This window comes from Moschus berezovskii, chromosome 11 (assembly GCF_049115385.1).
Source record: "Moschus berezovskii isolate FMDL1 chromosome 11, NW_MosBer_1.0, whole genome shotgun sequence".
NCBI classification, from domain to species: Eukaryota; Metazoa; Chordata; class Mammalia; order Artiodactyla; family Moschidae; genus Moschus; species Moschus berezovskii.
Genome location: NC_142470.1, coordinates 102,429,112 through 102,444,830, shown reverse-complemented (window position 1 = coordinate 102,444,830; position 15,719 = coordinate 102,429,112). Strand labels below are relative to the sequence as shown.

General features: G+C 51.2%; 1 protein-coding gene across 2 annotated transcripts in view; it reads right to left on the bottom strand.

Annotated features, from left to right (window-relative positions):
• RFX8 (regulatory factor X8) overlaps nt 1-15,719 on the bottom strand; it is a 59,665-nt gene that overhangs the window by 12,765 nt on the left and 31,181 nt on the right. Inside the window, exons 9-14 of one of the 2 annotated variants that reach the window (XM_088841631.1) lie at nt 15,253-15,403; nt 13,637-13,717; nt 13,300-13,358; nt 11,741-11,897; nt 10,305-10,399; nt 5,762-5,876 (exon numbers count right to left, since the gene is read on the bottom strand). In XM_088841631.1, coding sequence (XP_088697757.1) covers nt 5,762-5,876; nt 10,305-10,399; nt 11,741-11,897; nt 13,300-13,358; nt 13,637-13,717; nt 15,253-15,403 — 658 coding nt within the window. The remainder of the gene's footprint in view (nt 1-5,761; nt 5,877-10,304; nt 10,400-11,740; nt 11,898-13,299; nt 13,359-13,636; nt 13,718-15,252; nt 15,404-15,719) is intronic. The other variant, XM_055400599.2, reaches the window with a different exon arrangement.

Here is a 15,719-nt window from a genome sequence, read left to right as displayed (position 1 = left end):
CAACCAGTCTATTCTAAAGGAGACCAATCCTGGGTGTTCATTGGAAGGACTGATGCTAAAACTGAAACTGAAATACTTTGGTCACCTCATGCGACGAGTTGACTCACTGGAAAAGAGTCTGAAGCTGGGAAGGATTGAGGGCAGGAGGAGAAGGGGACGACAGAGAATGAGATGGCTGGATGGCATCACCGACTTGATGGACATGAGTTTGAGTGAACTCCGGGAGTTGGTGATGGACAGGGAGGCCTGGCGTGCTGTGATTCATGCGGTCGCAAAGAGTTGGACATGACTGAGCGACTGAACTGAACTGAACTGATGTGATCTATCCTGGAAAAGGTTCCGTGTGCGCTTGAGAAAAAGGTGAAATTCATTGTTTTGGGGTGAAATGTCCTATAGATATCTATTAGGTCTAACTGGTCTATTGTGTCATTTAAAGTTTGTGTTTCCTTGTTAATTTTCTGTTTAGTTGATCTATCCATAGATGTAAGTGGGGTATTAAAATCTCCCACTATTATTGCATTGTTGTTAATTTCCCCTTTCATACTTGTTAGTAATTGTCTTACATATTGCGGTGCTCCTATGTTGGGTGCATAAATATTTATAATTGTTATATCTTCTTCTTGGAAGAGCCTTTGATCATTGTGTAGTTTCCTTCTTCGTCTCTTTTCACAGCCTTTGTTTTAAAATCTATTTTATCTGATATGAATATTGCTACTCCTGCTTTCTTTTGGTCTCTATTTGCGTGGAATATCTTTTTGCAGCCCTTCACTTTCAGTCTGTATGTGTCCCTCATTTTGAGGTGGTTCTCTTGTAGACAACATATATGGGGGTCTTGTTTTTGTATCCATTCAGCCAGCCTTTGTTTTTTGGTTGGGGCATTCAACCCATTTACGTTTAAGGTAATTATTGATAAGTACGATCCCGTAGCCATTTTCTTTATTGCTTTGGGTTCGAGTTTATACACCCTTTCTGTGTTTCCTGTCTAGAGAAGATCCTTTAGTATTTGTTGGAGAGCTGGTTTGGTGATGCTGAATTCTCTCAGCTTTTGCTTGTCTGTAAAGCTTTTGATTTCTCCTTCATATTTGAATGAGATCCTTGCTGGGTACAGTAACCTGGGCTGTAGGTTATTTTCTTTCATCACTTTAAGTATGTCTTGCCATTCCCTCCTGGCCTGAAGAGTTTCTGTTGAAAGATCAGCTGCTATCCTTATGGGAATCCCCTTGTGTGTTATTTGCTGCTTTTCCCTTGCTGCTTTTAATATTTGTTCTTTGTGTTTGATCTTTGTTAATTTGATTAATTTGTATCTTGGAGTATTTCGCCTTGGGTTTATCCTGTTGGGGACTCTCTGGGTTTCTTGGACTTGGGTGATTATTTCTTTCCCCATTTTAGGGAAGTTTTCAACTATTATCTCCTCAAGTATTCTCTCATGGTCTTTCTTTTTGTCTTCTTCTGGGACTCCTATGATTCGAATGTTGGAGCGTTTAACATTGTCCCAGAGGTCTCTAATATTGTCCTCATTTCTTTTAATTCTTTTTTCCTCTCTGTTTCATTTATTTCTACAATTCTATCTTCTAGCTCGCTTATCCTGTCTTCTGCCTCTGTTATTCTACTGTTTGTTCCCTCCAGAGTGTTTCTGATCTCATCTATTGCATTATTCATTGTATACTGACTCTTTTTTATTTCCTCTGAGTCCTTATTAAACCTTTCTTGCATCTTCTCAATCCTTTTCTCCAGGTTATTTATCTGTAACTACATTTTGCTTTCAAGATTTTGGATCATTTTCACCATCAAAATTCAAAATTCTTTATCAGGTAGATCCCCTATATCTTCCTCTTTTGTTTGTGTTGGTGGGCATTTATCCTGTTCCTTTACTAGTTGGGTATTTCTCTGCCTCTTCATCTTGCTTATATTGCTTTGCTTGGGGTGGCCTTTCCCTCTTCTGGCAGTTTGTGGAGTTCTCTTTATTATGTAGTTTCCTCGCTGTGTGTGGGGTTGGATGGGTGACTTGTCAAGGTTCCCTGTTTAGGGAAGCTTGTGTCGGTGTTCTGGTGGGTGGAGCTGGATTTCTTCTCTCTGGAGTGCAATGTAGTGTCCAGTAATGAGTTATGAGATGTCAGTGGGTTTGGAGTGACTTTGGGCAGCCTGTATATTGAAACTCAGGGCTATTTTCCTGTGTTGCTGGAGAATTTGCGTGGTATGTCTTGCTCTGGAACTTGTTGACCCTTGGGTGGTGCTTGGTTTTAGTGTAGGTATGGAGGTGTTTGATGAGCTCCTATCGATTAATGTTCCCTGGAGTCAGGAGTTCTCTGGTGTTCTCAGGATTCGGGCTTAAGCCTCTTGCCTCTGGTTTCTGGTCTTATTCTTGGAGTAGCCTCTAGACTTCTCTATCTGTCTTTTCCAAGGTGGTTCCCTCTGTTTTAGCTTCTGTTTGCTTGTCTCTTCAGTGTCTAATTTCCGCCCTGACACTAGGGGGCGATGGTGGACACTTTTTAAGGCTCAGTTGTTCAGTCCTGTTCTGGGAAGGGAGGAATGCTGCAGACAAATATCTCTGGCGTCTGTGGGGAGTGCTCGCAGCGTCTCGGCCACACTGGGTTTGCCCCCGCTCACAGCGTGTGTGTTTTCCCAGTCTACACTGCACAGGCTCTAGGTTGCTCTGCCGGGAACTGTCCGAGGCCGGCGCTGGGTTGTATGCACTTCCCAGGTCTGAGCCTCTCAAGTTCAGTTTCTCAGGTACTCCACAAAGGCGCAGACTTGGCTGGGTCTGCATTTTGTGCCTTCCCCGGTCCGAGCAGCTCAGGTGACCAGGTGTTTGGTGAGCGCGGTCGCTGCAACTTATCGCCTCCCCAGTCCCTGCCACTCGGTTTTCTAGGTGTACAACCGGCGCACCTTCTAAGGCGGATATCGACCGGCCTGAGCCCAAGAAGTCCTGATTAGCAACAAGCCTGCCTGCAGTTTGTATTGGATGCCTTTCTGGGGCCGCGGTTGCCCGCTCCGGGTCTGGCTGCCCTCCCTGCCTGTCTCGGCGGGGGATGCGGGATGGGCCGCCCGCAGCTGGCTCGCTCTGCTCAGTCCTTTGTTCTGTGAGCGGGGCTGGCCGAGTCTTAGGTTAGAGCTTTCTGCCTTTTCGTGGGGAAGCTATCCCACAGTCTGCTTTGCTATCCCCAGTTCTCTCAGATTGTTCTCGCGGCATTCAAGCCCAGTCCTCTCTCTAAGCAGTTCAGCTGGCTCCTCCCTGCCCAGCCCCCACTTGCTAATGGCGTCTGCAGGCATCTGCGCTGCTTCTCCGCTGGGAGTTACTGTTTGGCGGGTAATCTGTGGGTTTTAATTATTTCTTTCTTTTTCCTCCCGGTTATGTGGCCCTCTGAGGTTCCAAGGCTCGCCACAGACTCGCCAGTGAGAGTGTTTCCTGGTGTTTGGAAACTTCTCTCTTTTTAAAACCTCCCTTCCAGGGACGGAGCTCCGTCCTTACCTCTTTTGTCTCTCTTTTTATCTTTTATGTTTTTTCCTACCTCCTTTTGAAGACAATGGGCTGCTTTTCTGGGTGCCTGATGTCCTCTGCCAGCATTCAGAAGTTGATTTGTGGACTTTACTCCGCGTTCAAATGTTCTTTTGATGAATTTGTGTGGGAGAGAGTGGTCTCGCCGTCCTATTCCTCCACCATCTTGTTCCTTCTCCAGGTTTTCTTTAATTAAAAGCAATCTTTTGATGCTCCCACTACTTGGTCTTTGTTGCAAAAAACTCATATACATCCTGGCTCCGCCCCTCGCCTCTTCCGTCCCTCAGAGCTCCCTGAGATGCTGTGTCCTAGGCTTAAGTTCTCAGTTTTGTCCACTAAATAAAACATAACTCTTAACTTTCAGGTTGTGCATTTTTTTCAGTCAGCAGTACCAACGACTGAAAGGGCTGATTTTCCTTTTGTGGCTATACCTGCACTCTGCCCTGGAAGAGCATCAACATTAAGCCTGTCATCCTGACCTTCATGGGCAGAGCCTCATGATGAATGGATGTCACCTGTGTGGCTGCTTACAGCCGAAACCCTCCAAAGAGACTCAGAGTTTGCAGAATGGTCTAGAATAGGGCTTGTCTGCTCTTTGTCCGTTCTTCCTGATCCCCGTACCCGCTGCAAGGGCCTCTGGCAGCCCTGGGGCAGGGGTTCCTCACCCTGACTGATGTGCCAGCTCGTGTGGTGGAGGCTCTGTCTGTCTCTCCATGGCTGTGTGTCCAGTGTCCAGGAAGGAGCCTGGGACTTGCAGGGATGCACAGATATCTGCTGAAACGAGTGATTCCCTCCACGGGGCTGCGGGCCTCTAGGGTCCCTCCCCACGTCCCTCCCCACGACTCTCCTGTCCTGTGCGTCAGCACCACAGCTGTGACAGGTGAGACTTCCCCCAGCACAGGAAGACTATCCATTTGACAAGAAAGTTTGCAAGACAGACTCTGCTTTATTCTTCCCACTGTCTGCACACAGTGGCGTCAGTCATTCAGTCGTGTCCAACTCTTTGTGACGCCAGGCTCTTCTGTCTATGGAATTCTCCAGGCAAGAATACTGCAGGGGGTAGCCATTCCCTTCTCCAGGGGATCTTCCCAATCCAGGGATTGAACCCAGGTCTCCTGCATGGGCAGGTGGATTCCTTACTGTCTGAGTCACCAGGGAAGCCCACAGGGGGAACTTTATCAATTGTTATTCCTGGAAGTTAAATCCAGGTGCCCCAAAGAACCAATTTTTTCATCCATCTCAGTTGGGAGTAAAAGAGGGTGCCTGGTTCTTTTCTCAGAACGTCCCAAAGCAGATTATTCAAAAGTCACAGGAGGTTTCCTGCTTATCTGACAATGATGGCAGGGGAATGATGAAAGAAACTTCCACATATTGAACTCTAGAGGAGGTGTCTGGCTTTATACATGAGTGAACTTGACTCTGATGCTGACGAAAACAGTATCAAGTTTGTGGCCTATCAACCTACACAGGTCCTCTGCTCTGATTTAGAGAAAAGGACATATCGACCAGAAGAAAAGAACGTCCATGTTGAAAACAAAGATTAAATGCCTCCCTTCTGGGGATGCCAACACTGGTCCTCCTTTAATGATAAGACTCCCCTTCCAGGGGCCAAGGCCATGCTGACTTGCTGTGTGCGTGCTGGTCTCTCTCTTTAAATCTTGAAGAAATGACTTGTTTAATGTTCTTTGTTCTGACAAGATATGCAACTGTGCTGCTCTCCAGAGCAGCTTCTTGGGGTCATCTGGGGAGCGGGCTTGTGGGCTACACCCAGTGCATGTGTGTTAAGTTGCTCCAGGCGTGTCTCTTTGTGACCCCATGGACGGTAGCCCGCCAGGCTCCTCTGTCCATGGGATTCTCCAGGCAAGAATACTGGAGTGGGTTGCTCTGCCCTCCCGCAGGGGATCTTCCCGACCCAGGGATCGAATCCACAACTCCTGCATTGACGGGAGGATTGTTTACCACCAGCGCTACCTGGGAGGGCTAGTCCTTAGTCTGGCTCAAGTAAAACTTTGCTCTTATTTTTGATTGTTTACTGATGATTTTCATGGACAGGAGCATGAGGCAGGGTCCAACCATTTGATGAATCATCGTGTTGTTATAAAAAGATTAGCATGGTTTTCTGTGATTCTCTGTGTCCGTGCTGTATTTTACATAAAAAGGAGAGAAGACAGTGGGTGGGTTTCACCTAGCCATACGGAAAGCACTTAGGCTGTAACCACACCTCTGACAGGTAGATGACACAACACTGTGTGTTCTCGGACTTACCGAAGCTGTCTCTGTGACAGAGGGTCATGGCTTTGCTCACTGCCGTGAGGAGGAAATTCCACCTCAGCTGGAAGCTGGCGGCCAATTGGATAAACTCCTCTTTGCTTCTGCTTGGCTGTTACATTTTAGAGAGAAAAAAAAAAATGTCGGGGTTTATGATAAAAACAGAGGCGAGCATGTTGTCAGAGTCGCCCACGGGGGTGCGGACACTGAGGTGGCCAAAGGGGGAGAGGCGGCGGGAAGGGCAGGGAGAGAGGAGGCCCAGGCCTGGTCTCTCGCCATCCCGTGTCGGGGGTGATTCCTGGCAAGACCTTTTGAAGTGGCGGGGGAGAGAAGGCAGGAGGTGGGAGAGGGGCCTACTTCTTTTTTAAATCCCACACAATTTTTTAAAAAGAGGTTACTTGTGAGGACCCCTTCAGGGTGACCCCTGCAGGGCAGTCCCGCTAAGGCCCCCTTGGCAGTTGCCATCGGGGGCTAATTTATATGTGGCAAATCTGATACTGTGATAAAGGGGCCCAGAATCCCACAGTGATGGGAGGAAGGGGGCTGATTTTGGAAAGCACCAAGCTGGCTGCTGCACTGGGTCAATTATTGAGGCCCGGAAGGTCCACCTGTGTGGTCATCCGAGGGCCTGAGTGGCACTAAACTGGGTACTGGGGGATGCTGTATGTGCAGACCAAGGAACTCCCCCACCAGACTGACAGCAGCCTTGGGCTGCACTTCTGGTGAATTACAAACTGACAGAGCCACAGGGGCTCCCAGCACAGGCTGGGGTGAAGCCCCTGAACCTGCCCTGCATGGGACCACCCACAGTCTCAACCAGTCTCCAAGGAAGAACTGCAGTGACTGGCCAGGAATAAAGAGGTGCCCGTCCATCTCTGCTTATCTTCAGCCCCCACCGAGAACCCCCAAAGGACCATTCGGGGCTCTGGCTGGGTGTGGACCTGTAACCAAGCAAGACCCTATGGGGGGGCCTCCCTGGGACAGACCCCCAACACCCATAGCCTCTGCTGGGGCTCCTCGCTGAAGTACCCGGATGATAGCATCTTCTGCTTTTTCCTGAGTTTTTCCAATGCTAAACATCACCAACAAGTGGAAGAAACTACTTAATGATCAGGAGCACACAGCCTGCAGGCCTTCCAGTGTCTAAGCATCAGCAACGTTAACTGCCCTATTATCTCAACATCAACCAGAGAATTGTGCACAAGCTAATCACACACCCTGAGACCCGCCCCCCTCACCTGGCCCTTGAAAATGCTTTGCTGAAAGCCTCTGGGGAGTTTTGAGCATAAGCCACCCGTTCTTGCATGGCCCTGCGATAAACCTTTCTCTGCTCTAGCCTCTGACGTTCCAGTCTGTTCGGCTTCACAGTGCATCCTGAACATGAACCTGGGTTTGGTAACAGACTCCCCTCAGCAGGGGCATCCTCTCCCCAGGCCTCTGGACCTCCTGGATGGGGGGGATCTTGGGAGGACCCCTGCTGGGGTTCAGCACAAAGATGTCCCTAAACCACCCGAGAAGGCACAGTGGGCGATCTCAGCCCGATCCCCGAGCTTTCCTCCTCTTGCCAGTAGGATGGTGCCCTGGGATCCCACGTTTAGAAATTACTCTTGGGCCCAAACTGCACGAGAACTGGGGGAACCAAATGAAACGCAGCACAGCTGAGCGTCTCCCCGCGTTCCAGATGCTCACCCTTGAGACGGTTAGTCTTCGTGGACACGCCTGAGGCTTCACATTTTAACAGTCTGAGTATTTTATTGACAGCGGCCTTTTTTGTTTTAATCAGACAAGCTGTTTTAGAAAAACAACCCCATGAAATGCAGGCAGACGCAAACCCACCACTTTCCTGAGATGTCTCGTTCATGAGGGCTGTGGGGGTGAGGACGGGCTCGGACGCAGGATGGGCCTGTGCTGCTGCGGGGCAGGACTGGTACCCGTGGTCTCAGTGGGCTCGGCTGGGGTTCAGCTGACGCTGCGTGAGTGCCCGAAACAAGGACCAGAGGACAGAGAGCTTCACCCGATTGAACAAATCGAAGTCTCCACAGCTACGCAGCTACACACGTGACCTCTGGCACAAGTGAACTTTGCCAAGGACCAAGGAGGAGAAACCAAAACCACACGGCAGGGCTTCCCTGATGGCTCCGTGGTAAAGAACCCACCTGCCAACCTGGACGCTGGTTCGATCCCTGATCCGGGAAGACCCACATGCTGTGGAGCAGCTAAGCCCATGTGCCACGACGACTGAACCAGAGTTCTAGAATCTGGGAGCCACAACTACTGAGCCCATGGGCTGCAAATGCCCAAGCCTGTGCACCCCAGAGTCAGCGCTCTGCCGCAGGAGAAGCCACCGCAACTGGAGTCACCCCCGCTCACTGCAACTAGAGAGAAGCCCACGGAGCAAGGAAGACCCAACCAAAAATAAACAGATAAATAAAGTTATAAAAACACACACAGAATCTGGAAAGATTATTTCCAAGAAGCAAAGAATGAGAACAGACCCCTGCCAAGGCTTAGAACCCAGCTGTCAAGCTCCCCACCGGGCTTTCTGGGGAAGGGAGGGATTGGGAAGGCCTGTTGTTGGAGACTTCTGGAGAAAACTCGAGTCACATTCTGGTTCCGGGCCCTCCAGGTCCTCGCTCTCTGCTGCAGAGATGTCTCCCCACTTCCCGAGACTGGTCCCCCGCTTCCCTATGCCCACTCCACTCCTGCCGTCCTCTCTCAGGAAGGCTGTCTCCCTTTCTCAGCTAAGTGACTCTTACCTGCCCTTCACCTCCCAGTCAAGCCCATTCCCAGATGCCTTAGCTTTCAGAGGGTGGTGTCTTCATGGGCAGAAGGCCTGGTGTTTGGGGTCCACTGGGGCCTGGTGCTGGGGTTCCCCCAATAGCGTCGTCAGCTCCGACAGGGTGCCTGGAACCTGCCTTTGGCAGGAGGTACTCTCTGGAGGAGGCCCTTCCATTCTGTCATTAACCTTGAACCAGGCACCACCCCTGCTACCTCCCGGGCCCATCACCAACAGATGACCAGATCTCTTCCCCAGCTTCCCCTTCAGTAATCTCCTGAACAAGAGGGCATCTGAAGAGAAGGAAATGGTAACCCACTCCAGTATTCTTGCCTGGAGCATCCCACGGACAGAGGAGGCTGGCGGCCTACAGCCCATGGGGTTGCAAAGAGTTGGACACAACTGAAGCACACATGCATGCGTGACAAAAAAATAAAAAGAGAGAGACCACAAGGAGTGGACGAACCTGGACACAAGCCTGCATGTAGTGAAAGATGGCAAGGACCCTTCCCTCCTCTTCTCAGCAATTAACTGAGATCACTTCCCCGTTTCCCTTTAAAGATGTTCAGGGCCAAGCAGAATCTCTAGAGGTGGTTTTGGGGACACCAAGTTTCATCATCTCTCCAGACTGCAAGCATTCTGATCAAAAGCAATTTTCTTCTCTACCAACATTTGCTTCACTCCAGTATTGATTTTTGAGCAGTGAGTGGCCAAACCTGATTCAGTAAGGTGACTGCTGATACCGGTGATGATGACAATCAAGCCAAAGGGCGTACTGAACCCAAGTGACATATCTGTCAGAAAGACCAAACCCACCCACATCCAAAACCAATTCATCCTGGCTTTCATGAACCCAAGCCTGACACTTTACTAGGACTGTATGTAAAACCCCCATACGAGCACCGTTCTCCCTGAGAAATGGAGTATTTCCTGCCATATCAGTAAACAAGGATGTCACAGTCCTCTGATTCCAGGCCTCCAAATGTGAATTCCTGAACCCTAAGGGCACCAAGGAAGGAAAAGAATACCTGCAATCTGGCATCCATACAGCTGCAGCCATTCCCTATGGTGAGTCCTGAGGAACTCTGGGTGTGAAAAACACAGGATTCTGGCCCCAGATAGCTGAGATGCATATGAAAGGAATGATTTCAGACAGCCCAGACTCTTGCATCTTCCATATACAGAAAAGCACTAAATTGCTTAACTTGGGATATCTGGTTTTCTTTAATTCACAAAATACTTTTGATGTTCAGACTACCTGCTTTGTTGCACATTTCTGTATAACCTGACTCTTCCCTCTGCCTCCTTGCAGTTCTCTCAGGGTCATTTGAGATGCTGTCTCCCAGGCTTGAAGTCCTAAAAATTTCCACTGAATTAAACATAACTCTCAACTTTAAGGTTGTGACTTTAAGTCAATATCCCTCAACGGACAAACCTATCTCCCTCCTAAACACTCCTGCTTGGTGTTCACACACTCACAAGGGCAAACACACTCACATTTACCTGCCTACACCCACCCACATACATGCTCACCCATGCACACATGTGCCACTTGCAAGCAAACACACACACACCTGTATGATGTACGAGCCTCCGAGATACTACTTCCCCATCCTGAAGTGCCATCCCCACCATGACACACTTTTGTCCAGAGCCCCAGAGAAAACCCTTTCCCTTTGCACCAGGTCCTGAGCACTCAGTGCTATAATGTAGCTAGAATGACCAACACTTGCTTCTTCTCTTTAAAAAAAAAAGTTTTTGTACCTGGAAGACAAATTCTTGGAGATTTGAAGACAGACAATTCATGAATACACTGAGATCTGTTGACGTCCCCAGCAAAGAAATTAAACTGCTCAAACCTATCAACAGACAAAACAAACCAAAAGATGGTGAGCCATGCAGCAGACTTTCCCAGTAGGTATTTGTATACCAGGTAACCTAGGGGACCACATCCTCACAGCGGTTCAAAGGCATCCCCTGGGGCCTCACACTCATTGTGAACACAAAGGCTGCCTTCTTGGGTGGGATGTGTCACCCCAGGTCGTCTGGTTCAGAGCTCTGTGCTCTTGCCTTCCAGCGACTTCCTCTGCCCCTTGTTGAAATGGGAATTAAGATTTTGAAATCATAACTACACCTTGTAATTACGCAGAACCTGGCTCCAAGTGAGCTCACTGCATGATACAGACATGACCTCATCCATCCCCGCTGTTTTTATAAAGGAGATGAAGGACATCAAAGCCGCTGAGGGATGTTAGGTGCCTTGCCGGGGGGCTGTGGACTCTGTCAGCACAGACCTGAGGGGTGGAGGCTGGGAAGTGATGGAGGGACCGGGGCCCCCCACCTGTGCAGGCAGCAGTCAGGGAGAGAGGATGGAAGGACAGCCTTTGGTCACCCCACCTGAGTGCCACATGCCAGGAGGATTTGGAAAACCCAGTGGACTGCCTCGGCCCTGGGAGAGGCCTCACCAGGCTCCACCCGGAAGTATTTCCAGGCATGCCTCAAGCATTTACCTGTCAGGTGTCCTGCTGTCTCCCTGCCAGATCTGTGCCCCCTCGGAGAGACACACAAGGAGGCCATCATGAGCCCGGGGGCCCCTGGAAGGCTGGTAGGCACTTGGGGGAGAGGCCTCACACCTCCTGGGTCTCTCTGAGCTTGGGCTGAGGGTGAGAGCAAGGTTTGGGGAGTCACCTGGGATTTCTAGCAGAGTCAGTGGCCTGGGAAGGGGGTTTCCATAGTCCTGAGGTCTACTGGGTTCGGTGTATGCTTTTCAGATGCTGGTTTGGTTGGAGGGGAGTCTCTGGGGGAGGATCTGGGATTTGGGACAGCCAGGTAGTAGGGAGCAGGGAGATCTTCAAGGGACAGACGAGTGGTAGGGGAGGGGCTACTTATCAAGAACTGTTGTTTAGTTGCTAGGTCACGTCCGACTCTTTGCAACCCCATGAACTGTAAGCCCGCCAGGCTTCTCTGTCCATGGGATTTCCCAGCCAAGAATACTGGAGTGGGCTGCCATTTCCTTCTCCAGGAGATATTCCTGACCTAGGAATTGAACCCATGTCTCCTGCATTGGCAGACAGATTCTTTACCACTGAGCCACCAGGGAAGCCCCTAGTTAGTTCAGCAGATTCATATATTGGGGATGGCTATGCCAGCCCTGATCATATACCAAACACTGCACAAAGCAGTGGCTGAAGGAGGATTACATTTCATCTCTGTGTTCTCTTCCAGGACGTCAGCACCGCTCAGGCCCCTGGGCAGGACTTTCTGGGAAATATCCAAAACGCCCCGATGGAAGATGGTGCGTAGATCCGACTTCAGGACGCTGACCCTCCTGCTGTTTCTCAGCACCATCCTCATGGTCTGAAGACAAAGGGCACACACAACACTTACTGAAATCTCATCATCTTACTGTGGCTTGATGCCCCCCTCTCCATATTACCATGATTTTGTAGTTATCAAAGAGAAAGAAAACTGGATTGGGGTTCAGTTCAGTTCAGTCGCTCAGTCGTGTCCGACTCTCCGCGACCCTATGAATCACAGCATGCCAGGCCTCCCTGTCCATCACCAACTCCCGGAGTTCACTCAGACTCATTGGGGTTATTGCCCACTAAAATGGAATCCCAGCTGACAATGAAAATGTCTGAATTGCCCACATTCTAGAACTGCCTTTCTGAAATGCAGCATTCAGAACGCTTCTGCTTGGGGACAGGTGGGGGCAGGGTCTCAGGGCCTGTGGCGCCTCCTCTCCCAGTCCCTTATCCTCTGTGTCCCCAGCAAGGAGCCTGACTGCCCCAGAGAGAGAACCAGTGGTGACTCGGGGTCTGCAAGGCAAGTGTGTTTCTGGAAAAGCAAAAGGTGGGCGGACTCTACAGGGTGGCCGAGGGGACTCAGAAGCCGTGCCTTTTCTTCCCCTGGGAGTCCTGGGCAGTGAATTTGGCCTCCAGTGTCCAAGGGGATGCTTCCCTGGTGGCTCAGCGGTAAAGAATCAGCCTGCCAATGCAGGAGACGCAAGAGATATGGGTTCAATCCCTGTGTCAGGAAGACCCCCTGGAGAAGCGAATGGAAACCCACTCCAGTATTCTTGCCTGGAGGATCCCGTGGACAGATCCCATGGACTCTTTGTGCAGTCACAAAGAGTCAGACACGACTGAGCACGCACATGCACATCCAAGGGGACAATCCAATCCCTTCCACACTCAGGGTCTGTAGGAGACGGGTGGTGGGTCACCCGTATCCCAGCCCCAGGAGCAGGTGCTACAGTCACCAGTTTTATGGAGAGGAAACGGGTCCTTGGGTGCTAAGTAAACCCCCCTGGGCAACACTGAAGGGCTGGCTCTGAGCAGGGCTGGCTCTGGAGCCTGAGGTGGCTGCTGCAGATGGGTCGGGATGGAGGTTGTGTTGCAAAGTCGTGGCCATCAGCCCTTGAGCACTGGGGGGAACCAGCTGGAGGGGCTGGGTCTGGAGGAGAAGTTTTGCGCTGGAAGGATGGAGACTGTCAAAGGCGGGCCTGGCTGGATGCCTCCCTGGCCGGGGCTGCTTTAAGGCAGAGGGCTGATCCCAGGCTCTGTCCCTATCTGCTGCCATGGGATTTCAGAACAGATTTCAGAACCTTTTCTCTGGCCCTCTCCCCATGCCTCTAACATTGAAGCTGTGTGGTCATGCCAGACAGAGAAGGTCAGAGCCCAGAACCTTGTGGCCCCAACACACACCTGGGTAGGTGGCAGGGCCAGGACAGGGCCTGGGGGACACTCAGGAAACCTACCTTCGCCATGTTGGAAAGGTATGTCTTTCTTCTTAGCCTTTTGACAAACACAGTAACCTCTGTCAAGAACAATACACATGGCCATTACTGATCCTATAACTTCAAGTTCACATGAATGATTGGGGGCGGGGGAAGGGAGCAGGCAGGGAGAGGAGGCACATACAGGTGGTACCTACAGCTGGCACCAGAATGGCACAGCTGCCTGCCTGCCCCACACAGCCAGGCCCCCAGTACCCTTGCTTCCCTTGCCCTTTCCCACATGGCTCTGAGGTCCTCTGGGGGCAAGGTGACTAACCACCTACTCCACCCAATGCTAGAAAAATGGTGTCAGTAGCACCTGCCTCGTGGGCTCTGTGCAGTTGACCATTTTGCCCAGGAACTCTGGGTTCCTCCAGCTTCCACATCTTTGCATGCTCTCCTTGGGAAATGACCAGAAACGAGAAAATGAGAGAGGGGACAGTCTCCTGGCTGGACTCATTCACTCATTTTATTCATGTATTCATTCACAGGGATACTTCCTCCAGCGCCTTCAGGGCTGGAGGAAGGAGAGGGACCGCCACTGTCCAGGGGCTCCCGGCTAAGGACGGGTCACCAATGCACAGTCTCCCACCAGCAGGCAAGCGCTCCCAGCAATATAAGCCATAGGGAGAAAGGAGCGAAGGCTTCTTGGGGTAGAAAGTGTCAGGAGAAGCTCCACCTGGAAGTGGATCTTCAGTCTGGGTCTTAACATGTAAGTAGGAGTTGGCCAGGCAAAGGGTTGGGGTAGGCTGATGGGGTACAAACAGCAGCAGGAACAAGGGCTTCTTGGGCACAACCAGTCAGGAGTTTCTGGGGAGCACCCATGGATGCTGGAGGTCCCTGGGGGCAGGTGGGGGGGATGGGTCAGAGGTCAAGCAGTGAAGGAGAGTGGCCCACCCACACAATGGGGACACAGTGATCACACAACCTGGGCCTGTGAGTTTCCAAGTGGGTCAAACAGGGATCAATGCAGCCAGGGGTCCTGGGGGTGCCAGGGGGTGAAGATAAGGCATGGCCCGTTCTGTGGGCCCTCGGGGGAGATGGTACACACAGGGTGCCAGGGAGGCGGACTTGCTGGGCGGAGGGGAATAGGTGGGGAGGGCTGGGTGCTGGGAGAGGCCTGAGCTGCCCAGGAAGGGTGGGGCTGGGCGGGGAGAGCTAGAGGCGATGATGGAGAACCTCACAAAGGCAGGAGGGAGAAACCAGGGCATCTCCAGAACCGTAAAATACACTGTCCGTCCAGCGAGCATGTGCTGGAGTTTATGAGGGTCACAGCGTCAGACAGACACCAACGGTCAGCTTCAGGAAGGCCTGGAGCGGCCGCTGCAGTCTTGAGCAGACCAACAGCCTCCTGCGTTCACACTACACGGGGGCGTGAACGTTTGGAGGGCTGGAGTGTGGGCAAGTTGGGCCTTGGGAGGAATTTCTAAGGAGGGAGCGATATTCTCGGAGCCTCATGGGGCCTGAGCAGAGCACAGAGAGGTGGGCGTATGCTAAGCCAGGACCCTCTCTGGCCCTGCTTGGGTGGGCGGTGAGCCAAGGATGGCGGAGCTGGTTGGCCTCCCCCTTGCCCTTTTTTACCTCCCCAGCCCCTTGGCCCTGCTTGGGGAATTGGCAGGAGGGTGTGGATGGATCAACACATGCCTTCCTTATGGGCATTAAAGGAAAAGCTGAGAAAGCGGAAGCGGCCAGGACTTGTGGACTTCAGTTCAGTGCACGAGGGCAAAGTGACACCAGAGGGGAAAGGGGGACTTCCCTGGCAGTCCAGTGGTTAAGACTTCATGCTTCCATTGCAGGGGGTGTGGGTTTGATTCCTGCCTGGGAGCTAAGATCCTATATGCCTCAGGCTGCAATAAAGGGGAGACGACCTACCCCACATGGAAAGTTAGATGCGCACTTGCATTCACAGAATCCACGTTCTCCACGGAAACCCACCTTTGAGTTTGGAGATCTGTAAGAGGGCTGGAAAGCCCTCCAGAGCAGAGAGGAGCCATAGCTTGAATTTCTTACTAAACAACCGGACAGATTTCAAATACTGAATAGAAACATCTTCCAAAAAGTCATGGAGGAGAACGTCCTCAATTCCCTACAACAGAAGTGACAAGACACATGGCCGCCAGCCAATGCGGGCAGCCTCTGGTTACAAAAGGCCAAGGGTCACATAAGCCACAGCCTGAGAGGAGCCCCCACCCAGCTAAGGACGCAGCCAGCACGTAGCCTTGGCTGCTGCCCACTGGGCAGGACAGCAGGCTGGAGAGGCTGGAATCAGAACTCTTTCAAAGATTTGAAAATATTGAGGACCGATTCACAAATGTACACAACATGAATGGTGGCCGAGACTGGTTTTGGTTTTGAGGTCAAACCAAAATCTTTAAGGGCTGAAGCCAGCCTCAAGTTTTCAA